This window comes from Hetaerina americana, unplaced genomic scaffold (genome assembly GCF_022747635.1).
Source record: "Hetaerina americana unplaced genomic scaffold, ioHetAmer1.1.p SCAF_22, whole genome shotgun sequence".
Taxonomy (NCBI): Eukaryota; Metazoa; Arthropoda; class Insecta; order Odonata; family Calopterygidae; genus Hetaerina; species Hetaerina americana.
Window position 1 is genome coordinate 4,517,156 of NW_027286786.1, and position 27,880 is coordinate 4,545,035.

A 27,880-nucleotide genomic window follows, 5' to 3' on the forward strand; every position below is an offset into this window, starting at 1 on the left:
CTATTTAGTATTTTTCCAGTAATAATTCCAAATATTGAAACTAAAAAAATAATGGCTTAATGTGAAAAACATTGAATGGTGTATTGTCAAATATTATTAGCAAAAAACACCAAATGTTTTCAATTTCTCAGTGAAAAACACTACAATTTTTTTTAATGTTTTTAGAATTTTGCACATCTTTACGGTGTCCCCAGTAACAAAGTGAAATGGACATTGCTCTGTATTACCCTTAACAGCTAAAATTAGGCATGAAATATTTTCAACGGATAAGAAATTCCTGTGTCATACATTCTTGCACAACATTAATTATTGTATGAAGTAAATAGAAAAATGCATCCTAATTATTAAAAAAGAACCAAACAAAAGAAAATTAGGGCAATTTTTTTGTACCTTGTTAGAGATGATGCAACTCATAATCAGTAGAAATTCATTAACATGATACGAGCACTTACTGCAACGCTTTGGTGACCCCCTGGAGGCCAGCTCCTTAACCCTTCGGCGAACAAATGGAGATGCAAAGGAAGATGATGCCGTCGAGGGCCTTGATTTCACCCCACTGTCTGCCCTGCCGTTGCTCCCCACCATCTCACTCTTGAGCCGCTCATCACCTTCCTCAAAGGGAGCTTTCTCTGGGCACTCCATTGTTGAAGACAGGACGGATGAATACGAGGAGGACATGCCGTAATTTGATGGGGCACTGCTGGCCATGCTACCACCCTTGAGAATTAACAACAACATTACTATTCACCACCACCTGTGATTTGGAGGGAGAGGAAAAAGCCTTCCTTTCTATTCCAAAATGCATTATTCACACAAAACATCGGACCAAATAACAATACAGGAAGTATACCACTTACAGGTTGATGCCAGACACTCCAGAAATAATTGCAAAATGGTGATTTTTAATCCATCAAATATTCTCCAAGCACAAATGTCTTTGCCACACATGACTTCATTCACGTAAATATCTTGCCTCCTCAAACCAAACATCCTAATCTACCACAAATCCGTCTTCATCTCCGCATACTTTCCTCCCCCCTTTATTTTGTTCGACATCCCTATCCTATTCCTGTCCTTTCCTTGTTTGCCTAACATTCTCCCCTCCATCACAGTCTTCAAAATCCCATTGCCGATCAATATGCCCTTCACCAATTTTTCCTCCCTATTTTTGATTTCTCCCAACAAACCCCTCTCCTCCCCCACCATGCATAGGACTTACCTCATTTGTTTTTCTTTCTGTCTACTTCACCTTCTCCGTCTTTCTCCACACCCACATTTCAAAAGTATCTAATCTATGCTTATTATCCTGCTTCAATAACCATGTTTCCAATCGTACATAACTACGCTCCATATCAAAGTTTTGACAAGCCTTTTAACATCCCTGCTCAACTCACTCATCATGCCATCAACTCCCACCTCCTCCTTGTGAAAGCCTCTTTGCCTAGTAGCGCAATTCTTCTCCTTACATCCCTACTACTTTGACTGTGTTGGTCCAAAACACTTCCGAGATAGGTAAACTGTTCTACCTGCTATAGTTTTTGCCCTCCTATTTTAATGCTAAGCTTTGCTTTCTTATTTCTTGAAATAACAGATAACCTTTGTTTAATTTACATTTATTCTCATCCCATATCTAATGCACTGGATTCCCAATTCACTCAGCAATGCTTTGAGCCCTTTGGCTAGCTGACAAACTAAAGCTTGGTCATCAGCAAACCTAACTGATTTAATGAATTCCCCACCGACTTTCATTCCTACCTCCAGGTCTTCCCATACTTCTTTAATCCTTTCCTCCACATATACATTGAACAGTACCAGTGATAATGGACAAACCTGCCCTACACCTCTTCCTAACACTGCCCATCTGGACTCTTCATCCCCCACTTGCACCTGAGCAGTCTTAAGACATGTTGTGGATTAGTCCCCCATTCCTCCAATCTGTTCCTATTTTTTGCAATATATTCATTAATGTTCCCCAATTCACTCTATCATATGCCTTTTTGAAATCTACCAAACAGGCAAAAATGCCCTGATTGTATTCTACATTCCTCTTGATTGGTGATCTCATTACTTCAATGGCATCGCACGTGCCTCTCCCCTTCCTAAACCCAAACTTCATCCCCTAAGTAATCATTTGCTCTGTTCTCCATTCTTTTGTTCATCATCCTGAAAACCACTTTAGAAATGAAATGAAGCTTATTAATCTGTAGTCCTCACATGATGTAGCCTTTACCTTCTTTTGGAATAGGAACTAACGCAGATCTCACTAGGTCTTCAGGCCAAATTCCTCTCCAACTAAATGATACTCACACTTAAAGAGCCCTCCACTATTTGAAGTCCATTCCTCTCCCTCTCGGCCCCACACGCTCACCTTATATTTTCCCTTCAACATCTCACCCTGCTTTGACACCCTCTATGCATATTTTCTCATGACTTTTCAATTCTCCACATAACTTCCTCCCTCACTCCTTCACCACTATACCATCTCTTCATTGGTATCCCTCTCTCTCCATCTCATTATCTACATGATTTTTGAAGACAGTATGCCACCCCAATTGTTTTTTGACTTACCCTTACTCCTTCTTGAGAAATTCTTTGCTTTCTCTCTAATGAATGTCTCAAACTATGCCTCTCGCACAACATTCTCAACAATGGCCACAATTCCTTTCCTGGCTGCTTAATTTCCATTCATTTCATTTATCCATTATCACTAAAGTAAAAATACCAATTTATCTCCCACTCAATTTTATTTGGTTCAACTAGTTTTGATGCATCGGCATTGTCCTCTGGTACAGATTTCTCTTAAAAAAAGGCCACCTATTTGGAAAAAACTTGACTGAGTCAACATGATAACATTCCGCTTGAAGAACCCATTAGAACGACAGGTTCCTTTTTCACGACAGAGTGATAAACTTGTCCAACGTTAATATCAATACTCAATAGAAATTACCATAGATTTTTTGGAACTACAATAAAAATAATCGAGCGCATAACCAAGAATTAACATCAGTTAACTACTTCAAAAAGTTTCTTAGTGACCAAAATTTAACTGTCAAAAAAGCTGATGAAGGCAATGCTGCAGTAGTAATGGATTGAGATGAATATGTAAACAAGTGATATGACTTCATTAAAAATAACATTGTTGTGAAACTCCTGTATCATGCCAACTAACAAATTCCAAAAGATAGTAGAGAAAGCTCTTAAATCCACAACGCTGACCATTAAGGATAACAAATCATACCAAGGGATAGCGATGAATCCGAGGGCTCCAAAATTCTTTGGGTTACCAAAATTACACAAAGATAGCATTGCAGTCAGACCAGTCATTTCCAGTGTCACTGCGCCATCAAGGAAATTAGCTGCACTCTGGAACACACCATTCAGGGAATTTAATTTGTTTCAACCCAAATTTTGGAGTGAAAAATTAAGTAAAACCTTTGCAAAAAACTATCGTCAATTATGCCTTTATCTTCCAATTACACAGAATAGTGCCCTTCGATGAGTCCAACTAGTTCACGATTGTCCCAGTGTACGAAGCTATCAGGAGAGCGGACCAGGAACTTGCATGGAGTGGAGGAGCAGAACCACCCTTCCTCAGTGATTTTGAAACTTAAATAAGAGGGTGTGTGGAGGAGATTTATTACCAATTCAACGGGGGCTACTATCAGCAAATGGAAGGATTGGCAATGGGAACGCCATTATATCCACTCCTGGCCAATTTGTACATGAACGACTTGGAAGTTTAATTGATCAGCAACACATCAGTCGACACCCAAAATATTCATTGCTGGTTCCGATACGTGGACGACATATTTGGCGTGCGGATGAGAAACGATAGACAGACAAATTTTTTAAAACATTAAACATGCAATCCAACAATATCCAATTCACGCGTGAGAAGGAAGGTAAACTCGACTTTTTGGGTGTTACGATATCGAAGGATTAAAAGGTTTTCATTTTTCAAATTCCGCAAAGTTACTGCCACATCACATCATACCGTTGAACTCCCACCATCACCTTTCACAAAATACGTCCACATTTCATTTTATGTTGAACCGGCTTCTCAATATACCACTCTTTAAGGGCAAGTACAGCCGAAAACTAAATACCATTGGGTAGATTGCATCAAAAAATGGATACAACTGTAGCTGTATAGACTCAATGCTGACGAAAAAGATAAGGAAAAAAACAAACAGTTTTACTCCTCTACCATCCCACCACTGAAGAGAAGGATGGATCCCAAAAAAAAGTGGTACAAATTACCGTTCTATGGAGGTGTATCCCTAAAAAAAGGAAAGGTCTAATCCAAGAGGCCAATCTAGGGCTGCCTACCACAATAGAAACAATCTTAGATGTTATATAACAGAACATAAGACAGGACTGATAAATTAGAAAAAAGTGGAGTGCACAAATTAAAATGTAGTGAATGTGACGCCATGTATGTGGGGCAGACCGGGATATCCTTCCGAATGAGAGCGGGGAATGCAGGAGCAGTTTCCTTCTCGGGAAACCATTACGATCCTACTTGGCGAGTCATCAGCTGTAAGAGGAACACGCAAGTGACTTCAACCCTGACATCCTACACCTTGTCGGGAAAGGGAGTAAAATGGACAGATTGGAAGAGCTGGAGATGAGAAGGCAAGTTGAAAAAGGGTATGTTCTTGATGACATTGTTTTTCAAAGATATTTCCCACTGATGACCTCTCTCTAATTTAAGAAAATGCCTTGCAAGCCTCAACCTTCCTGACCACCTAAATTCTTCTTGTACCTTTCCCTCCACACCACCCATGCCTCCCTCAACCACCCCCACCAACTTCAAACATGCGTCAAAACTAGTTGTACTGAATAAAATTGAGTGGAAAGATACATTGGTATTTTTACTTCAATGTACAGTGAAACCTCGAACATATAAACCCTGATTTAGATAACCCAATAATATAGATACTTTTTATGGGCTAGGTAGCTCCCATATAAATTAATGCAATCAAAAGTGTTAATTACATTCCTCTAAACAGAGATTACCATAAAATCTTACCCCTCACTGAAATAACAAGCAGATTTTTGGTGTCCAGCCTTTAAAAATTAGATTTATTGTAACTGGTTATAAATTACTCCAAGAAACTGTAGGAGATGCCGCAGCAATAACTTTTAACGGAGTCATCCGCTAATATGCATTTGAATACAGTAATTTCAAGGAGTATATATAATTCTCCTTGAATGGGATTCGAACCCGGATCCCTTAATGTCCGGCCAAGGGCTTTAGTCAGTTAAGCTATCACGGCTCAATAGCTTAACTGGCTAGAGCACTCGGCTGGACATCGAGGGATCTGGGTTCAAATCCCAGTTGAGGCGAATGATTTTAACACTGAAATTGTTGCATTGTTATAAACTAGTTTATATTATTTTTTTATTTATATTTCACAAAATAATTTCACATTTATAAAAAGTAATATCAATTTTTTAATGTTGTTTCTCCCAAGCCTCAATTTCACCAATTTCAGCCCATTTATCCTATCACAAGTGTAATTAGAAGGTTTCACAATAAATAGGTAGCAACCTAAATCTCTTTTTACTAAAACCCTCACTGCTTCTATTGAGTTGAGTGTCCTCTAACACGAGTAATTTTCTCAGAACTACAGGGACACAAGTCACTCAGGTAATTATTTGATCTCTTCTCCGAACTTTAGTTGATTATTCTTGGCAATTACTTGGCCCAAAAATTAAACTTAGGGGCAAATTTCAATCAAATACTGCTATATTTAAGGCTATAATTTTATATAATTTATTTATTATTAATTATGATAAACAAATCTCCTTTCCAAAATTCTCCTTCATAAAATAAGAAAGCAGGTTAGGTTTATTATAGCTTAATTCAATTAAAACTAACAATGCTTCAACAAGTTGTCATTATCAATACAGCTCAATGATATTATCTTGTTCATCACGTTGCATATAAATGATGATCGTTTAAGTCAAACTGATTACAGTAATTCACCAACTGGTATCATTTTATTATAATGTAAATATTAAAAATTCACATAGTTACTATTTAAATATTTTGCTTCAGCATATTGAAAAAGGTATATTACGAAAATTAATCTATTAAAAAATTAGTTTGTTATATGTTACATTCTGCAACAACCTCCTCCGAATTTTTATCATTATTATCAGTTCGTAACAAACACCATTTCTCTCAAATAAAAACTGTGGACTGCAAATTAGAGTTCATTGGTATTATATGCAAAACATAGGTGAGCTTGTGAAATTTTCTAGCTTTGATTAATTCTAAGAAGAAATAAGATGGGTGGACACCACCTTATCTCACCTTGTCAGCTTTTTGTTGCTGTTCGCGGAGCTCCCTCTGGTGGAGCTGCGCTTTGGAGAGGATGAGCAGCAGTTTCCTGTCCTCCTCCGAGAGTGTGCTCGGCGGCTGCGAGGAAGCCGGGTGGCCATTGTCCGAGGGGGGTGCCGAACTCCCCTCTGGCATGCTCTGAGGCCCCAGGTGGGCCCCTGCAGGAGCCGAAGTAGGGCGACCCCCCTTCGGGCCATACGTCGACATGCCCCCCCCCGACGATGAAGGCAAGGGGGGGCACACCGAAGAGAGGTAGACAATCAGTGCTTCCTGCTCACCCACTCGGAACGATCGCCCCTTGCCCTGCGAGTAGAGCCACTCAGCTCGCAGGCTGCGTGCAACAGTGAGCGCAGGGTGGAGAGAGAGAGAGAGAGAGAGAAAGGTTGGGCACCTTGTGACTATCGTCTGCCCAGACATGCGGTACAATTTAATGGATGAGCACAAGGGTGAACATTGAACTCGTGTGACAATTGGGAGGAAAAGGAGTTTGGGTGGAGAGGGAAATTGTATCATGTGTAGTCCCTAAATATGCTTTAGTCCCCTCTCACATTCTTTTGCTGAATTAAATAGGATGAACACACAGAGAAGAGCTAGGGTGAGATTTATTGTGCATATAAACATTTAAAAACATGCCTATAGAAAATTAAAGAAATTATCAAGACACTTGCCTCTGAAACTATTGTCTTCAAAACTTCTCTTATTTTTGCAGAAAACTATATTTATATAAAGTATCAAACACACCTCTATATTATTTGCAAAAAAAACTTTTGCGGGGTGGTAACTCATTTCAAGGATTCCCCTTCCAGACTTTTTCCTGACAAATGTGCAAACCCATTATGCCCCAATTTCTCTCTCCAGTGTTTCAAATCAGATAATGTATATTTTGTACATCATTGCTTAATATGCCATGGGTACCCATGAGGCCCATCAGATTATTGAGTCAGTTTTGATCATAGATTCCTCCTAACAAACATGAACTTATATTAAAAATACAAGAAACACTACTCACATCAGGAATTCCTGATTTGAACATCAAATGATTGACTTTTCAAAAGAATTTGGTTCTTTTCCTGATTTTTTTTCCAATTTTTATTAGATATTGAGTGAGTCCAAATGTTTCCCTGATTTTCATGAGTGGGTGTATGCACTTTTATGGGGAAGTGCTTAATACTTAATTGCTCGAGAAATAAATATTTCATCAAATCCTGATTAGTTTTAATTGTAATGGTTTATGGCAGATTACCAAATAGAGATCACTTACTCGTATTACTAAATTTTCAAAAAAAATGGTAAAAATAAGATAATTGCTTCCATACCAGCAGTGGAATATTAGTTTAATTTGAGGCATGCATAAAATATGTTTGTAAATGGGGATAAATAAAAAAATGTGTAATTTTTCCACAGTGATCAATAGTTACTTCACAAAAAATAGTAGCACCGTCACATAATCTCACTCAAATGAAGACTCATTCAAAGGTCTGTTACCAGAGCAGTTGTATGTTATTGCAGAGTAGCAGCACTACAAAAAACTCCAGAAGTTTCAGGAAGACTGTTGTTTAATTGACTTCCTGAAGAGTTAAAACGAATACTCCCCCAAGAAAATAAATTCAAAAAAATGTTGACAAATTTCTTTTTAAATAATGTTTTTTATAGCATCCAAGAGTACATAGAAGGAGCCAATGTAGGGAATTCTGTTTTTTAAATATTTAACACTCATATATTTCATGTACAATATTATTCCTATGAATTTGTATGCATGTTAATGCACCTATAAATGTAATTGAATCTTAACGAAGCCCATACAATTATGTATTGTTCTATGGCAAATAAATCTATCTACCAACATGTGATCATATTAAGCACCGCTTAGGTTATAAAATGCCATTTAACAAGTTGAGATTAAATGCAGGGAGCCAATATATTATATGCACTGTTTTTGCTGGCATACAGGATGCACCAATTTTTTGGGTGTTTTAAGAAAAAAATATACTTTTTTCATGATTAATTGCACTAATTTTGTAGTTATTCATTTCTATCAGAATGTAACTAGGGTTTATCATTATGGCTTGGTGCCTTTTTATCACCAATCTCAAAACCCACAAATTCACATCCAGAGTTAAATGAAAAATCACTTGAATCTTATTCTTAAGCAATTGAGTTTAATTAAGTGAAATCATCGTCTGTGTTATCAAGTACATACGATATTAATTCCACATTTTTCTCAAATGACTTTATGACTGGCTCACATTACATGGCATTCAATGAAGTTTTGACTCATTCACAAATCTAGGCCTCTTTCTCTTCCCTGAGGTTGTCACTTCCAAATCTGTAAATTGCATCAGACTGTGCCATTTCTCCATGCCTAAATCCTTTAAATGGCTCATTTAGGTGAACATCCAAAGATTGAAGCTGGCTCATTAGGCCACGTGGTAGTACAGCTATTCGAATTTCCTCTTGGTTGATTTCATTCTTCACAGCTTTTGTTCGGTGACTTAAAAACTGATCCCATTCTAGCATGGCAGGTTTTGGGATTCCTAGTAGAACACACGTTGTCCACCCACAACTTTATCCTTTCCACCCAACCCTCAGGATGAACATGCAGAAACACACCTGGAGGCAGCTTTTCCTTGGGCAAGGCTTTCATTTGAAAAATCAAAAGACGCTGCAATTTTGCTCCATCAGCAGCACAAGACGACATGACCGTGTCATGTGTTTTCTGATGTCAAGACGTTTTAACCAATACACTTCTTGCACCTTTGGAGTCAGATACGGCCAATAGTGCTCTATTTAAACTCATACATTCATGAAGAATGCAGATTTACTGCCACCGTATATCCTAAGAAAGATTAGCTTATGGTCAGGAGTTACAGCATTCTTATCTGAATGAAGTACACGATTGCAGCAGCTTCCCACTGATTGAAGAACACACGCACGTGCACATCAGAGAAATTGCAACTTTAGATGTAAGTGGATCTGAACTCATTTTAATTAAGTACTCCCTCTTTCACAGTGAGAAATATACACAATTTGCAACTTAATATTTTTACAGAAAAAAAAATGTTGTAGAAATCTCATTTGACACCACCCTTTTGCAAACAAACAGAATGCAATGAAATTTTCAAAAATTTATATCAATATAAGGAAACGAATTTCAACTGTTAATTCTGATTACTTACATGTAAGACATACCCAATGCTTGTACCATATTTTGAGGGGAAATATTTTTACCTATACACCAGCATACTGTGTACAGTAGCTAGCTCTCATAGGGAAACATTTCACATACTCTTCCATCAAAGCATTATGCATGATGAGCAAATTAAATATCTGAATTTATTAGGAAATGATATTAATGCAATTAGAACATGTGATAAGGGTCAGTTAAAGCTTTGAACATAAAATGCTAATAGTTTGCGTTTTACACCAAGCTATTACAATTGTTCATAACCAGGAAATAGAGATTAGAAGAGGGCAATATGAACATTTAAAAACATGAAACAACTTACTAGATAAATATTTGGCAGTTAGTCGTCATCTAGACCAAGATGAGACACTGTTGCTAGTAGGGTGTCGGTAGGTGTTGTAGCTGTAGATGCTGTACATATACATATATATGTGTGTGTGTGTATACATATACATACATACATATATATCTATATATATATATATATATATATATATATATATATATATATATATATATATATATATATATATATATATACACATATATATACATATATACATATACTTACACACATATATATATATATATATATATATATATATATATATATATATATATATATATATATATATATATATATATATACACACATATTTATACAGTATATATATACACCCACACACACTTCTTTCTGCTCCCAGAATGAATGGAGTGTCCATTATCTTTGGATCAGTCTTAGGGACCAAGGTGAGCATGAAATTGACCCTGTGCATTCCTCACAGTGGGGTGGGTTTGTAGGTATATTTAAATGATGGATGTGTAGTGCCCAGCCACTTTCGCAAGCCGCGAGGGCCATTTCTAAGAATATGTGTGTGCACACGGGTGGAAGCAGGGCTTCAACTTGCACTTGATCATCACTTTGAAGAAAAATAATTCTTCATTAAGAGAAAGTTAGCTATAAATTTAATTTTTTTGTTAAAAAAGGATTGCTTATTAATTTAATGTCAATCATATCTAAATAATGAATTTCATCCTTCAAAAGTTCCAAGGGATAATATAAACTAATCCCACACAGTAGGTGAAAATTAGTGCAGTGCACTAAAGAGACATCTCTTAATAAACGACTACAACAAAACCCAAGTCAAGCAGAGTTACGAGATAATAAGTGCATCAGTTCATCCATCTTACCTTTCCTTTGCATCCACGAGATACCCATCCAGCACTCTAAGATTCATGCACCAGTTAATGACAAATGGGCGATAATCAAACCCACTAAGAAAATGTTAAGGGGTGAAACAAAGTTATTGCACATTCATAATAAGCACATTAAAGTGTGGTAAGAAAAATAGCATGACTAAAATTTAATGATTAATTGTTAAGGTAGAAAATATTATACTGAATTATTATACTACGATCAAGAAATCACATCATTAAAAATATTCAAAAATGCATCACTATGTTTCCACTCATCTAATAACATTGACTTCTCCATATGTAACAGTGAAGGGCATCATTACATCTATTGAATATAAATCAAAAAATATATACCTTCACATACTAGCTGGATTTCATCATGAATGGAAAAATGGAAGCTAAGGCTAGCAAACTATCATAATCCTGGCTAAATTTATTCATACTTCAAGCTTCCATTGTTTAAGCATATCTCAATGATACTGTAGCTTCACTCATGGAGAGAGAAACATGTAGCCCCAAGGAGAATGGAGCACAAGTGTCTCCCCAAATAGTTAGCACATGTGTTGAAAGGACTACATCGTCCTTCAGGAGGTCCTGCCTTACACAGAATCCAAAGAATCGAAAAGTGATGATTCCATATTTCAATGACTATGCGGCCAAGACAGTAAGGAATTTCTAAAAAGTAGGACTCTGGAAACCCAGTGACATTTGGTTTCATGCAGCCTCTTTCCATGTCCAAGGGGGCCTGCATGAGTGGTGGACCTTTAATACCAACAGAGGGACCAATGAAGAAACCACCAAATAAATTCAAAGTGCCCACTACTGAATGAAACTCCAGTCCTCAAGGCCATCTCCTCTCATGGAGGAAATCTAGGCGCAGAAATCACTCGCCATTGATTTTCGTCCCAACAAATGGGGGCAGGTGCTCTGGATGGGACTTCAAGCAGCACCCTTCTCCCCACTCACCCCCCCCCTCCTCTCAGGAGCAGATCGACGCCACTCCATTCGGAGGCCATGGCAATGAAGTCACTGGACATCCACTTGTGAGGGATTGGGAAAGAGCATCCTCCAAAATGGAGCTGGGGACTATTCTAAACTCCCAGGGGGGTCCCCAAGGAATGGCAAGATAAAAAAGTAACTAGTCTGCGACTGGTTATCAACTTAAAAACATCAAAGTGACGCATTAAATTTCATCCATGCTAAATAACGAAGTGATCGAAGTTCAAAAGTTCAGGTAGCTTGATTTATGCTCACAAGCAGTCATCTACTCTCACTGAACGTTTATGTATCATATAGGAGTGCATTTTCACTGCAACCAGATGCTTTCAGTAAGGAGGTAATTGTTTCAAGGGGACTAACTTTCCAAACTCAAATTCAAACACCTACGCCCAATGACTGTTCCTCTCCTTAATACGAGGTATGTCCATGTTAATTTCATGGAATTGAAAGTTTAGTGGCATTACAGCTTGGCTGAAGTGACTTGGACTGACCAAATCAACTTCTAGACCATATCACCTAATCGTCCGTCTATTTTACCCACATTTTTTTCTTGCCAACTGCTCAATTGTCATCTAGGAATACTTGAAACAATCAGGTAAAATAAATGTTGTTTCTGTGTTGAAACTTTTGAATATGATGCAGAAGTGTTTGTTTCTACAAAAGTACCTTAGTGAAAAATAATCTCGAAAAAAATTCTGGCTAAGACTACGGAATGTGTACTTTGCATTTCAGAATTCACCAATTAGAATAAACAAGCAATCAGCAAATTGCAAAGCAATAAAAATATACAACATAAAGCAACGGATGCAATAGGGTTTTATGAAGAAATACCAAAATAACAGAAATAGGTAGTTACCTGCCATACTTTTTACTTTATTTTGCTGTTTAACTCATTTTTTCCAACAAACTCATTTGGATATATAAAATAAATTATACTATTTAAGGCACAATTCAACAAGGGACAATGTGCTCCCAAAAATAAGGAAGCCAGGCACACCCATGGATAATAAGGCCCCACAGGATTAAAAAAAACCACAAACACAGCAATCAACCCGAAGGTCGGTTTAGTAGGTGATGGTAGAGTTCACCCAGTATTAAGCCCTATACGGCATGTGAAAATTCACACATCAGGGTAGGGGGGGCAGTTCCTTCCCCAGTGCTGGTTATGGTTTCCCAGGAAGATCTAGTACCCGAAAAATCACTTTAGCTTGGGTGGAGCTGCAGGTGCCCAGAGTGCCTCGCCCAGGAGTCGAACCCGGGACCCGGTCAGCAGTCCAATGCTCTACCCCCTGGACTACCGCGACCCACCCTTAAGGATTATATCAATTTATATCAATGCATTTAAGAACTGTTGCATGTAATATATTAAGCCATTCAGATGATGTGCTACTGTTATGCACCCAGAAGTCTGCAATGAATAGCATTCAAAAATACAACTTATCAATGCAGAGTCATGAGAATGATTGTCTAATTCTCAATGAAATAACCGAATCTTACGCTGAATAGAGGAGGAATGATTACATAAATAAGAATAACCAAAGATAATTATTATATGAACAAAGGTGATACTAAATGAAAATGTCTATTCAAGATTTTTAAGTATTTGCTAAAGGTATAGACTTATGATCATGCCAGAAATTAAATTCTCAGTCTAATACGGGAATGACAATAATTTTATCTAATATATGTCCTTTGCCTAATATATCAGAGGTATTTTACTATTAATCTATACATGTCCTACTCTTTATAGAAAAAATAGACTCTTGTCATTCAAATTATTGTTAATGTAACATATTCATCATAAAATAAATGTTTATCATACCTGATGTGGTCCTTTGGGGCATTATATTAAATAAATATATAATGATCCATTAATGGCAATCTAGTGGCTTAGGTATCATCTGGCTGGACACAAAAACCACTGCTACATTTCTAAGCCTCCAATAACATGATGCAACTCGACTCCATACGTCCTACTTACATTCAAAACATCCAACATGCCAATTTTTCCTCAGCATCTTTCCTGTCTAGCACCCTCCCCTTCATTACACTCTAAAACACTTCACAGCCAACTGTAATGCTCTGCTACCACTTTCCCTCCACCATGCCTAGTACTCCATTGCTCGTTTTCCTTTCAGACCATTTTACCTTTTCCATCCTTCTCCATAAACACACCTCAGCCTTCAATCTATTACCATCATCACAACTCAAAGATCAATTTTCCACAGCACAAGACAACACACATATCAAATTTATAACTAATTGCACTACCGAGAACTAATGACTTACCATTACATTCTTGGTTCCTTCTTCACATTAACAACGAAAAATTAAACCAAGCTCTGGATGAAAATATTTAATGGGGTAAATTTAAAACACAGTTTAATATAATAATGATGAAATAATCAATGGATTTTAAGTAATATTGGAATGGAACAGAGATTGTGTAACTTAATATGTATTATATGAATCATAATTTTTCTCCAAGAGTCCTAAGGAAATTTTTCATGAATGTAAACTTTACTTTCATAGATAATAATTCAGTCATTTCAATTTCTACCAAACCTAAAGCAAGGCCTGTTTTACTATTCCTCTAAATTAAGCCTAGTCAATGGGATATAATGAGAAAATGGGTTGCAAGAAACCCTCTGAATGTAGGGTTGATGGAAACACTATAAATGAAATGATTTGTGAGGACTACAAACTAAAGCTAAGGATACACGCATTGTCCAGGAGTGTGAGGATGTGAAGCTACAGCGGCTGCGGCGGCTACGCACGGATTACCAGCAATAGTGAATTCTCGCAGCACTGGCAAATGTGATACATGGCAAACTTCATTCAAATCAGCAATTCGGTTGTCAGCCAAGGAGAGAGATTCAAGAGACATTGGTAGATAACGCTGGCAAAACTGCAGACCTGATATCCGATTGCCATGCAGTAACAGCTCCTAAATTTACAAGTCAAAAAAACAATAAATAGGGAATGCAATGTGTTAACGGATACCAAAGTAACAATATTTTTAACTTCAAAATGCATAAAATGACAAGTATATTCAGTATTTTACTAAGAAAGGTTCATTAACAATTTCAATTTATAGAATGTAGGTTCCGAAGTTTACTGTAGAAACAGTAAGTATAATTATATGAACAACTGACACACATTTTTCTTATGCAATCATAATTTTCTCAATGAAAAAATCCAAATAAAATCAAACAACAATTTTACAAATGTAAAATAAGAATTTAATAAAATATTGGGCACTTATCTTTATAAATTTCACGTAGTATTCAACTTAAACGACAAATATACTTACTTAAAATAAAAAGAAATAATTTACTTACCTTCAGATTCTGTAGGTGTGACAAATCCGATATGCATCCTATGTTGTTTTCTGACAAGTCTAGATGTTCCAAATTAATATTGGTATTCAAATGGTCAATTGCCTGAAAATGTGATTTAGAATGTGAATGTCCCGCTGATTTTTCAATAAAAACATTCATTCGAGTGACGGAATGTTACCAGAACACATTACCTTCACATTATTTCCAGCTAAGCATAGCCAACGTAAATTCAGCAATTCCTTCAGGCCTTCTATTCCAACTAAATTATTATGAGCTAAATTCAGGGATGTCAAATTTTGTAGCTTTGAAACGCCATACATCCGTACCAGCTGGTTGCGAACGGCGGATAACTACGTAAATATACAAATAGGGGAATGACAGACAACATTATAAATACCATTATATTGATTATGAAAAGCTTAGTGCCTAACACGTTCACAAAAAGCTGTACAGTAACTATTATACATGACGAAAATCAAATAAAAACTGAAGCATACCCTTTGCAAGCTAGTGTACAGGCCAACGTTATCCAACCTTTGTAATTCATTATCGTCTAAAATTAAAACGGTAGCTTGGCTCTGAATTCCGACGGATTTTTCCAACTTTTTTAATCCTTTTCCGGACAAATCTATCTTATCTGTTGTGTCTTCTGTAAAACAACACAATTTACATTAAAAAACAATACAATTTTGACGTCCACGAAGAAATGGGCGTGTACAAGCTTACCTTCGGCCATATTTTCAAACTGATTATCATTAGTATCGTCAGCTAATGTCTCATTTCTTTTTTCACGATACTCCTTCAAGGCCCTCACTAAATGCAATAAACACAACAGAATGATGCTCTTCGTAATTTATGAATCAATACGCTTAACAAGAAAGGAGCGAACCACGTGCGAGTCAAGCAGACATGCAAAACAAGCGTCGGTATGGCCAACTCATAAAATTTTTTGTGTTCGGGATTTGAAGAATATGCTTCCGCGGCAATACTGTCGTACTTAATTGGTGAAAACGGTCAAAAAATTTTATTTCTGTATTTCCAACATTTATTATAATTATTTAAGTTTCTCAAAGTATGGAAGATAGCCGAAATTAGAAGAATAGGAAATGCATTCATCTCAAGAAAATGTACAATGATGATGGAAGACGGCTTAAAATTTCCCTCTTTCGTAACCTTCGCAAAAAGGCTTGAATAAAGGATTTATTGTAAGAGGGCAATTGAATTAACACATTTTCTCCAATAAATTTCTTTTTAAAGTTATCCCATCATTTTATATTTCAGAAGGCAACCAACAAAATTACGTATATATTTAAATTAATTACCCTGATCAAAAGAAATTCTTTTGAGCAAATCAACATTAATGCGCGAATTTTCCTTTTGAGGAATCCTATGAAAAGCAGTTGTCATCTGATTTCGTTGTACCTCCTATTCCCCTCAAAGTTGCGTCAAAACCACTTGCCAAAGACGCCTCTTTCTAGTAAGTGGTATAGATTGACTGCCCTTCAATATAATTGGCTTGAAGGCATAATAAACCCCTATGAGAAATCAGTAACTTGGCCAAAGACTGGTCCATGAATTAAAATATAAACTGTACCACTGTATTGCGAAGTGCGTAAAGGAAATATGTATTCGATATGCTCACTAAAAGACGGCAAAGAACAAAAAATAACATCAAGCTGTAAAATGCTTATTACTGAACTCCTTAAAAAGTCAATTTATTCCATCTCAGGAAAAAATCTATCATTATATTACCTCATTAATTACAGCATGCGGTGAATGATATTGATATATTGAGTCATGGAAGACGGTCAGTTGGAAACACTCCCACCAAACAAGTCTCCTAGTCCGGATGAACTTTCTTTCAGCATTTACAAGACATTGGCGTCAGAAATATCCCAATATTTAGAAACAATTTTGAACAAATCTTCTGCAAACACAAGATGCCCAAGTATTGGAAAGTAGCTAACACCACTCCCATATTAAAGAGTGGTGATCGGGAAGAAACCTGTAATTACAGACCAATATCTCTAATAATAATAATACTTTATTCATTTTGAAAAATGGTACAACCATATTAAATGTCGTCAATATAAATATTACTTAATATAGAAACATAAGTTCTTAAATGTGATGAAGATTGTCACAAAAGAATTCATCCAATGAGTAAAGTGGGTGAGCAAGTAACCAGGTATATACCCTATTCTTGAAACTCTGGATACCATCAGATTTCAAATGAGTAGGCAGACAGTCGTATGTCCATATCATGAAATGTGTTATAAGTTGATGGCAATCTACAATAAGTAGTATTTAGATTTGATTTACCTCTTGTGGAGTAGTTATGGATGTTAGATCTTAATTGGAAAGTTAATAGATTAATTTTTACATGAATGAGGCCCTTAAAGATAAATATACTAAATAGTTATGATTCTATACCTAATAAAAAATGGCTTGCAGGCATCACGTGGTGATATACTATTAAGACAGCAAATAGCTTTCTTTTCCCAGAGCAAAATTTGTTTTATATGCGGTGAATGACACCATAATTCAAATGACATTGAAAGAAGGCATGATAAAGTATTAAACAATACACATTTGAAATGAGAAAGTTGAGCTTTCTTAACATATGAGGAGCTTTTACTCAATTTATTACATATCTGACTGATGTGGGCCTCCCAGTTAATTTTGTATCAATATAAATTCTTGTATTTTTACATTTTCAATTTCAGCTATTTTCGATTTAAGACCATACAATATGCTGGGTTTTTTTGGTATTTAAATATAAATGATAAACATCAAGCCATTCCTTAGCCTGTCTTTGGGTAGTGCTTGATCATACCTTTGCATTTTCCAGATGTTGACATTTTTGTACTTAAGTGGTGTCATCAGCATATAAAACATTTAGATTTCATATTACAGGGAAAATCATTAATCATTATGATAAAAATTTTGGGCCAAGCACAGAGTCCTGTGGAACACCACATTTCACTTTAAGAGCCACAGATTGACAACCATCAAGTTCAACCAATTGTTGGAGATCATCCAAATATGACTTCATTAGTTTCAGTCCAACTCCCAAATATTTTCACTTTGATAGTAATATTGAATGATTAACACAGCCGAAAGCCTTACTAAGATCATGTATGTCACAGAGACTAATTCCTTACCTTAAAATGCATAAATACAGAATTAACTATGGACTCTCCAGCAATATTGTAGATTTCCCAGTTCAAAACTCATACTGTGATTTGGAAAACAGATTATTTGACTGAAAAAAATTACATATACTATCTTTCATTACAGCTTCAAAAATGTTACCAAAAACAGGGATTATGGAAATGGGAGGTAGTTAGTTAATTCATTGTTAGCAGCTTTAATAAAGAGGAGTACTGTTTTGGAATATTTTAGAGCTATTAGAAAATCTCCTGTCTCAAAACACAAGTTGAGAAACAAAGCTAATGGTTCTGCAACGAACACAATAATGTCCTTGATAAAGGAATTAGATAGACCATAAATACCCTTATTGTTACATTTTTAAAATTTTTTTACAGTCGATATAATATCAAATGGAGAAACATGGAATATATATTTACTCATCCAACAAATTTTGATGAACCCTCTCAAAGTAATCCCCATTGGATGCAATGCACTTGCCCCACATTTTTGACCAGTGTTTGAGGACATGAAGAAGTAGATCTTCGAAAGATCCATCACCATTACTTCAGCAGCGTTCACAACCACTTATTCAGCAACAATATCTGCAACGTACATCCATGAATTGTAGTTAAGCACTCAACCTGTTGCTTTGAAATGCGGCCTTTCATGATAAGTATGGCTTTGGAAAATTTTCAGCACATCCCAATGGCTAAAACCACTTATCGTTGAAATTAGTGATATAATATACTTTAAAATGCATAATTACCTCAATATCAAAAATAATGACATAATCATAACTCTCCCTGCAGAGAGAAATATTTTAGTGCTGGTGATTGCAGAGATTTCCACTCAAGGCTTTACTGTTTGGCATCTAAATGATGTAACCAGGATCTAAATGATAATACCAGTTTCATAAGTTAAGATAATATTCAAAATAACCTCTGTAACATCAACTCCAAATGCAAACAAAACTGCTCTCTTGTGGAGAATAATGAACTCACCTCAAACAGAATGTCTCATTTCTGTTACCTTAGTGCTGGTAAAATCCAATAATATTTTCAATATTTCTGATAGTGCTCCCCGATTATCTACTCTCGCAATGGCAGCAGCAGTGTTAATATTTACCTTTGTTAGGGCAGCGACCCCTCTTTTAAGATTTTGAACCATCTTCTAGCCCCACTAAAGGGAAGAACAAATTCTCCATAACCATCCCATAGCATTTCATAGTCCTAAGCTGATGATTTTGTTCATAAAAGAGAAAATTCCAGTGCTGTAAGAATTTGTAGTGGATTACTTGTCATGCTTCATATTCATGATTGCCACAGATGAACTGAACATCTTTCAACTTGCAGTGGCTGCCACTGATGGAATAATTGAATTCCTCCACCTCCACCTCCACTTAAGTAATTACTTGCCTGTGCAGGGCTCTGATGGTGGTGTTGAAAAATTCAAATGCCAATTTTAATTGGGTTCTTTGTTCTATTAAATGCAGGTCCCAGACACATTCAATGCTATAGTCTAAATAACAGACTAAAAGAGTAATTGGGTATTCCAGCCCCTACTTCACAAGATTCACACATTCCTTTAATTACTACCATATTTCAATGCACATGGTACTTCACAACCTTAACCATTTCACTGCTGAGAATGCACCTTTTCAGCATGTCTGTAGTACACTACCACAGAAATTTAAAATTTTTTTCTAAAAAAATAATCTACCCATTAAGGGACGTATTGGATGGACAAAACTACCAAATAAATATTCTGTAACTCATAACAAACAATCCAGCAAACTACTCCACATCAAGTCCCTCTTCATCTCCGAGTACTTCCTTCCTCCTGTCCAACAACTGTATCCTGTTTTGCCCAGTCATCGTTAGCCTAACATTCTCCATCTTTACAGTATTCAGCATCCCACTGCCCATCAATATACCTTTCATCCATTTCTCCTGCCTCCATAGGATTTCTCCCAACAAACCCCTCTCTTCGCCCACCATACCTAGTACTTCCTCATTTGTTTTCTTCTCTGCCCATTTCACCTTCTCAATTCTTCTCCACACCCACATTTCAAAATCCTCCAGTCTATCCTCCTGCTTCAATGGCCACATTTCCGCACCACACAAAGCTACGCCCCATATCGAAGGTTTTACGAGTCTATTCTTGATATCCTTACTCAATGTCCCTGTCATCAACTTCCTCCTCCTTGTGAAAGCCTCTTTGCCTAGCACAATTCTTCTCCTTACGTCCCTTTTACTTTGACCGTGTTGGTCCAAAACACTTCCGAGATACATAAGCTGTTCTACCTGCTCTAGTTTTTGCCCTCCTATTTTAATGCTTAGGTTTGCCTTTTTCTTTCTAGAAAATCGCATTACCTTTGTTTTATTAATATTGATTCTCAACCCATACCTGTCACACTGAATGTCCAATTCACTCAGCAATGCTTGCTGCCTTGGCTGACTGACAAACTAAAGCTTGGTCATCAGCGAACCTAACTGATTTTACCAATTCCCCGCCCACTTTCATTCCTACCTCCAGTTCTTCCCATGCCTCTTCAATCATTTCCTCAGCATACAGGTTGAAAAGCAACTGTGATAATGGGCAACCCTGCCTTACTCTTCTTCCTAACACTGCCCATCCGGACTCCCCGTTCCCCACTCGCACCTGAGCAGTCTGAGACATGTACAGGTTGCGGATTAGCCTCCTTTCCCTCCAATCTATTCCTATTTTCTGCAGAATACTCATTAGTTTTTCTCAATGCACTCTATCAAATGCCTTTTTGAAATATACGAAATAGGCAAATGCAACCCGATTGTATTCTATATTTCTCTTGATTGGTGATCTCATTACTGCAATGGCATTGCACATGCTTTCCCCTTCCTGAGTCCTAACTGATCATCCCATTTGCCTTACTCTCTATCCTTTTGTAGATGACACAGAGAACAACTTAAGCTGCGTGGGATATCAAACTTACTGTTCTGTAGTCCTCACATGATGTAGCCTTTACATTTTTTGGAATAGGAACTTACACTGATCTCACCAAGTCTTCCGACCAGATTCCTTCCTCATAGATGCTACAAATCAGTCCATATACAAGGTAGTCTCTTCCTCACACAATTTCCTAAACCTTTTAGTAGTTCTGTAGGAATGTTATCCACCCCCAAGACCTTATTTAATTTCATCTCACTTAATGCCCTTTCCATCTCATCATTTAGTATGCTTGGACCTAAGCTATCTTCATCTTATTCTCTTTTAATATCTCACCTTGTTGGCCTAATTTCTTTACCATACACTTCTTCTATATACACGTATTCCTTATATCTCTCTTGGATCTTGTGCCAAAATATTTTCTTACCCGACTTATCTCCAACCGTAGTCCCCCACCTCATCACCATCTTCACCTTCGCCTATCATTACATTCCAGTCCCCTATTATTATCATATGTTTTCCTGCAGGAACACACGCAATTATGTCCTCTAACTGATTATATATCCTATCTACCTCTTCCCCATTATGTTGCTCAGTGGCACGTATACCTGAACAATGACCAAGTTTGTCGGTTCTGCTTTTATCTCTACTAGTAATATTTATCCAGTTTGTTCTACGTTGACCATGCTTCTTCCTACCTCTTTATTCAATATTATGGTAACATCTGGTTGGCTCATGTCCCCGCCCATGTATATTGTATATTATTCAGTAACTATCACTCCAGTAATCCCCACTATCCTTTCATTTCACCTCAAATAGACCTAAATTATCTATATTTCCGCTTTCCATGCCTCGCTTAATGTTCTCTAATTTCCTACACTTAATATAAATTATGTTTGTCAAAATAAATATTAATAATTTTCCATTAAATAATCCACGAATCTATATTATATTTATTTATTCCACGTTTTCATTATTTAGATTATTTCAGGAATAATAGAGGTTATGAGACACAATACCCTCCAATTTTGCCAAATGTAAGTAGGATTCCAGAGAGTGAACTGCTGTGAAAGAGTTAAGGCCTTGAATGCAAACCCCATTCTTTCTCCCCCATTAAAATGATAGGGATTTGCCATTAACATCAACGCTATCAGATTTTCGCATATCCTTGCGGTCACGCAGCCCACAACTATTTTGAGTCCACGCTGGTTGCATAACACTGATGGCATCCATCACATAAGCTCGGATGGGCACACAGTAAATATGCATCCACCAAGGTACAAGCATTAGAGGCATTACAAATCCCTATATACAAACATCCACTAGCAATTCAATTTTACTTCAATTCCATTCCTTAAAATCTGGCACCCTATGTTCACAATCGGTGAAATGAATTTCAAGGCACAGCATAAACTGTACCTTTGCTCAAATGAGTGACTTCCTAAGGCACGAATGAGCATTTTTATAAATTTCAATCAACTCAATGCAACGAGGCAGCCAAGTGGATGCATTTCATTCACTCTACAAAGGCACAATCTCAGGGTTTAACGCAAAAGAATACTAAAGGAAGTTTCAGAAAACTACAAAATATGAAATGCTTCACAAAATATTTTCCAAGCAAATTTGATACTAAAGGCACAAAAATTATAGTAATTCATTTCAAATTGCTGGACTTCTCGTGCAGGAAGTTGACCATATAAAACTAACTTCACACCTGAAGGGTCTAATACAGCCTTTGGAATGAAATATTAATACTCTGAATAATGTAGGGATGAAGTCGGAACTTACACCCTGTGTGCCAAGTCACCCATTACAGGATGATCATGTCAATTCGGGGTATACTGTGCACCACAGAAGGAAGTCGAGAAGGAGAATAACTAAGTACAGCAGTACATCACAAGTTTGGTATTCCTTTTAAGCAATAGCAAGGAAATAGCTCTGGTTTGCATTTGGAGACAATAAAAAAGGAAGGAATCTTGAGATTACATTAAACCCCTCACGTTTAAACCACCCCACCCCATATAAAGGCGTGAAAATCTGTTCTATGCATTTTCAGTAATCTTTGAGTGAGTCAGACATCATATCCCATTTGCATTGCAATGGCCAAGAATGTACGCATTTCAGATTGAATTACACCAGGTTTTGAAGATAAAACACTCGTTTGAGGAGAAACGAAGCTAGTACCCGTAAGGTTCTTCAAACGGTAGTTGAATGAAATGGAGATAAAACACCACCATATTCGACGTGAATTTGTTATAATATTTGCACTTCTGCGATGATCAAACCTAGTCAACTTCTATAAAAACAAATCCATCATGGAAAGTGCAATTCCTGGGCTTTTTCACACACTCCTTTGCCTGATTCCATTCTCTATCATGTCACCATCATTTTACCTTAGAGAAGCAACTCTCATCACTCACGTGTGCATCAAAACCACTGGCTGCCGAATGTTCTTCCGCTATTTCTCTCTCCAACAACTTTCGCCAGGAATCCATTGAAGAGGTGAAAGTGCTTTTTCCACCAAATTGCAAACAGAAAATAATTACACAAAATTCAAGCCTGTAAGTTTTTGAAATCAAAATTTACAACCAATGAACTGCACAATGCTTACTTGGATCACCAAGAGTTATAAATAAATTCCACATACTTGGAAAAAACCTGATCAAACTCTTACACCACTGAGACAATTCAGAACTGCTCACACTGAAAGTAACACCAACATCGGGGTGACAAAAGAAACTTTTTGCCAAGCAAAATCAACAGGCAGAATGAGGGGAACACCGTGATGTTCAGGCAATACGATGCCTTTGAGATAAGGAATGGCCATTCAGAACTTCAAGAGATGTCAAGCGTTGAAAGTGAACAGCCTAGACATCGCTGGGTACCAGAGTGGCCCCTAAAATTACCATAAGGCCAATGGGGCCCACTTTTGGGTGGGAACAGAAGTTCCCTTTCATCAGATAAAGGGTAATCCCAAAATTCCTTCACAACCAAAACATTGGAACAAATGACAGTGCCATGGCCAAATTTGATGGATGGAGATCTGGTGTATTCCTTTGATATAGATTTAATCAACAACAAATAGCAGAATATGAACAATAGAGTCAAAGGGTCTTTTTAAAGTCAAGTCATTTAAGTCAAAAGGTTTTTACCAAACCAATTTACAAAATTTCAAATAATTTAATTGAACAACACACGGCATGTCAGTGACCAAGCCTAAACAATTCTTATTTAACCCAAATTGTTTTAACCTGATAGTGAAGCATACAAAGGATACCAAAACAAGTAATTGAATTCATTTCTACTAAAATAAATCCAATTAAAAGTCAGGCAATGATGAAGGTCAACCATGAAAACACATTCTGCACAAGAAAGAATGCTGCACTTCAAATCAGGGCAAGGAATTAAGATAGTTTGGTGATATGGTTGGAAGGTAAATAATTACAAATCATTGTAGCTCAAGCTCTTTTAATTACTCTTTTAATGACACACTCCCCAGGCTAAATTTCCTGTCAAAGCCAGTAGAGAAGTCAGTTGTGAAATCATAGTTATCACTACCTTCTTCAAGAGAGATTTCTCCAAATGCACCAGACACGGCATCAGCTTGTTTAGCTGTGGAGAAATTAAAAAAAAAAAATTAATATTGTAGCCAGGATTCTAGAACAAAATTTGGACAACTGACCTATGGTCGCTGAATTGTTAAAATGGGATGCATGTGAATGTACACAATAGCAAAGAGTAACAGACACACACTGCAACATGCACAGAGCCATTACTACGAGAACGGCAACACCGGCAGCGGTGCCATAACACCTTGAAATTATCTTCACATAACTTTTGACAACAGGAGTTCAACTCAATCTTTAATATGACAGCAAATGGGATTCACGATACCACATTAGCTATTTCACATGTGAGATTACTTCTTTATAAACTTTCAGAATAGGCCAACAAAGAAAACAACACAACAGGAATTTGTCCATTGCCTCCCCTCCCCGAGTTTCACTCCAAATTCCTCAAACCACAATGCCCCCTGGAACAATCCTTAAGGTTCTCACAGCTGACAGCCAATAGTTTCCCAACCAGTCGATTAGCATCAAAGCAACCGTCCACTGCCACATGATTAACTCCCATCAAGATAAACTGTGTAAACTGTTTTCCACAGCTACATTCCTGAAGTCAATTGCCGCTATCTTTTTGCCAGCTGAATAAACTAGGCAAATAGATGAGTGGGAGAGTGGAAAGGAGGGAGAAAATGTTACGAGCTGGTGAGGGCAGACTTCAACGGAGGGTCACACCGAGGGGAATGTTGTTTAGGATATGGCTTAAAGGAAATGAGATGGGACTAGTTATACGTACCATTCCTTGCCTTTGCTTTCTTCAACTTTTTGAATTGCAACTTGGTCAACTTGTTTAGCTTGAGGTTGCCTTCGAGCGACATGAGAGGGTCCACAGCCTTCTTCTTACTTTTTGGATTTACCTGCCCATTCTTCCCCTTCCGGCCTACCACTTCCACTGCCACCTTTTCCCCAATCTGTAACTCATCAACAACCAAGCAATTCATCATCAATTACATTTTACAGTTCTAATAAAATAACTTACTGAATAAAGTGCTCTCTTTAACTGAAGGTGACAATTACAAACACCAGAATTTGGAAAAGCATACAGTGGATGTTTTGTGGTAGTTATAAGGATATCAATCAGGGAACTCAATTTATTTTACAATTTTATATCATAGAAAGATTTTTGTAGCAAGCATTGCCATACTTACAAAATATTACAGCAAACACTTACTTAACTGGACCTGGCTAATCTGGTCAGTGGCAGTCCATCTACGTGTGTGACTAGCTAATTTAGTGACTGTAAGAGAGAGCCCTTTAGAACTTTACCAAAATATACATTTTGCTTAGGTTTTCCCACGTATTCAGTTGAAAATAATCACAATATCTCTATAATTCATCAATACTCCACTTACAAATTTTAAATCATGAATAAACTATTACTAGGCAAAACATAATTCACATGACACTTTTTCCAGCAATAACCTAGCTTTTTTTGACCCTTCAAATAGTAGTTGATGTCTTTCTCCACAATTTGGGCATTTATGCATGCGATAACCTCCTCATCCAATGTAAATATCTGTTCTTCAAGCAGAAATTCAAGGTTAGAAAACAGGAAAAGGTTGCTATGGGCCAGATCTGGAGAATACGGTGAGTGGTCAACCAATTTGAAGAGCAATGCATAAAATTTAGCCATGGCGACCGCTCAAGTGCGAGCAGGTTCACTGCGCTGACGGAAAAGCACTTTCTTCTTCTTCAAATGCAGTCATTTTTTGTTATATACATGCTTTGCTGAAATATCTACCTTTCAATGCATGGGTAAACACATTCACCAACCTTTGTTGAACATTTTATAATGAATTCTACTTTGAACTTTTCAACAATACCAGATAAGTGCTCTTTGAGACATCATCCTTCTCTAATGACTATCAAATGGATATCTCATCTCCCTTTACATCCCTGATGGCATTTTAACCATTTTCTTTCATTTTTGGAAATACACTATATTCCTCAAGTCTCATAAGGGTGAGCCCTGACCTAAATTACCCTGCAAAGTGCTCTCCTGCTAATGCAGATGCTGCCATAATTCCTACACTATGGCATATGTCTATTACTTTTGGTATTAGCCCTGTTTAATATGTGTATTTTTGGCATTCATAGTTCTTTTTCCCCATTTAGAGGATAGACTGAGGAGACCAAAGAGGGTTCCCAGGATTTTTTCCAATACCATTTGTGAGCACTGATGGAATTACCTCTAGAAATATAATAAATGGCTGGCCCCGGAGCAACATCCTCGTCTGACAATCCAAGGGTCATGGGTTTGATTCCTGCCTGGGTGGGTTTTTCTTCACCTAGGGCCTGGGTTAATTAAAAATTGGCTATTTTTAATTAATCATGATATTCCACCATATCATGCCTGAAACGTCTCTTTTCATAGGGCTTGGGTGTTCGTAATCGTGTCCATTGGTATCACCCTAAATTCTCCGATGTAAAGGGCCAAAAAGTGCTGTTTTTGGACTGAGGCTACATAAATAATACCATAGTCACAGCAAATTCTGCCAACCACTGATTAGCTTCATTATGCCTCACAACATAAAGAGGCAAAATTACTCAGGTTCAATATTTCAAGCTTGCTAGGGAGTTGAATTACAAAATATACAACTGCCTAATATCACCATGCCTCACTGAAATAGCACCACCATAGGATAATAACTAAAATCTAATGATTTGCTTTCAAAGTCTCCCCTTGTAACTGTTTGGCAACTAAACCACCCTTTTGTATACTGTTGTTACAATAATAATAATGTACACATTCGTGAACATGAATAATGATATTTTTTCATTTGATTGAATGATTTTCCACAGGAAAATATATCACGGAATGAAAATATCTTGAAACTTTAAATGGCTTCAATAACTACACATTATTGCTGATACCGGGCAGATACTTGTATGAAACACTGTGAATCAAATGAATATTGAGAATTTTCCTTATTTGTAAGATATTGTTCAAATGTTAGCATGGTAATGACAAAAAATTATCACCAAATGAAATAAAAATAATTCTGCTTTCTCATTCAGCTCTTAAAGCAAAACATTTCACACTTCTGCATTGTATACAGGGGATTAGTCCAGCAGAGTAAAGAAAAATGATACAATTATTAACACATTG

At 36.9% G+C, this 27,880-nt stretch overlaps 2 protein-coding genes across 2 annotated transcripts in view; both read right to left on the reverse strand.

Moving 5' to 3' along the window:
* The window catches only part of Cep97 (centrosomal protein 97kDa), a 64,408-nt gene extending 48,467 nt beyond the window's left edge, over positions 1-15,941 (reverse strand). Inside the window, exons 1-8 of the mRNA XM_071586412.1 lie at positions 15,797-15,941; positions 15,568-15,719; positions 15,262-15,420; positions 15,071-15,172; positions 14,450-14,676; positions 10,725-10,808; positions 6,323-6,680; positions 453-717 (exon numbers count right to left, since the gene is read on the reverse strand). Of these exons, the coding sequence (XP_071442513.1) occupies positions 453-717; positions 6,323-6,680; positions 10,725-10,808; positions 14,450-14,676; positions 15,071-15,172; positions 15,262-15,420; positions 15,568-15,719; positions 15,797-15,806 (1,357 nt within the window). The 5' untranslated portion in view covers positions 15,807-15,941. The remainder of the gene's footprint in view (positions 1-452; positions 718-6,322; positions 6,681-10,724; positions 10,809-14,449; positions 14,677-15,070; positions 15,173-15,261; positions 15,421-15,567; positions 15,720-15,796) is intronic.
* An 8,658-nt stretch (positions 15,942-24,599) lies between these two features.
* Positions 24,600-27,880, reverse strand: part of Ns1 (Nucleostemin 1) — a 28,415-nt gene continuing 25,134 nt past the window's right edge. The window contains exons 11-12 of the mRNA XM_071586385.1: positions 25,508-25,682; positions 24,600-24,760 (exon numbers count right to left, since the gene is read on the reverse strand). Of these exons, the coding sequence (XP_071442486.1) occupies positions 24,621-24,760; positions 25,508-25,682 (315 nt within the window). The 3' untranslated portion in view covers positions 24,600-24,620. The remainder of the gene's footprint in view (positions 24,761-25,507; positions 25,683-27,880) is intronic.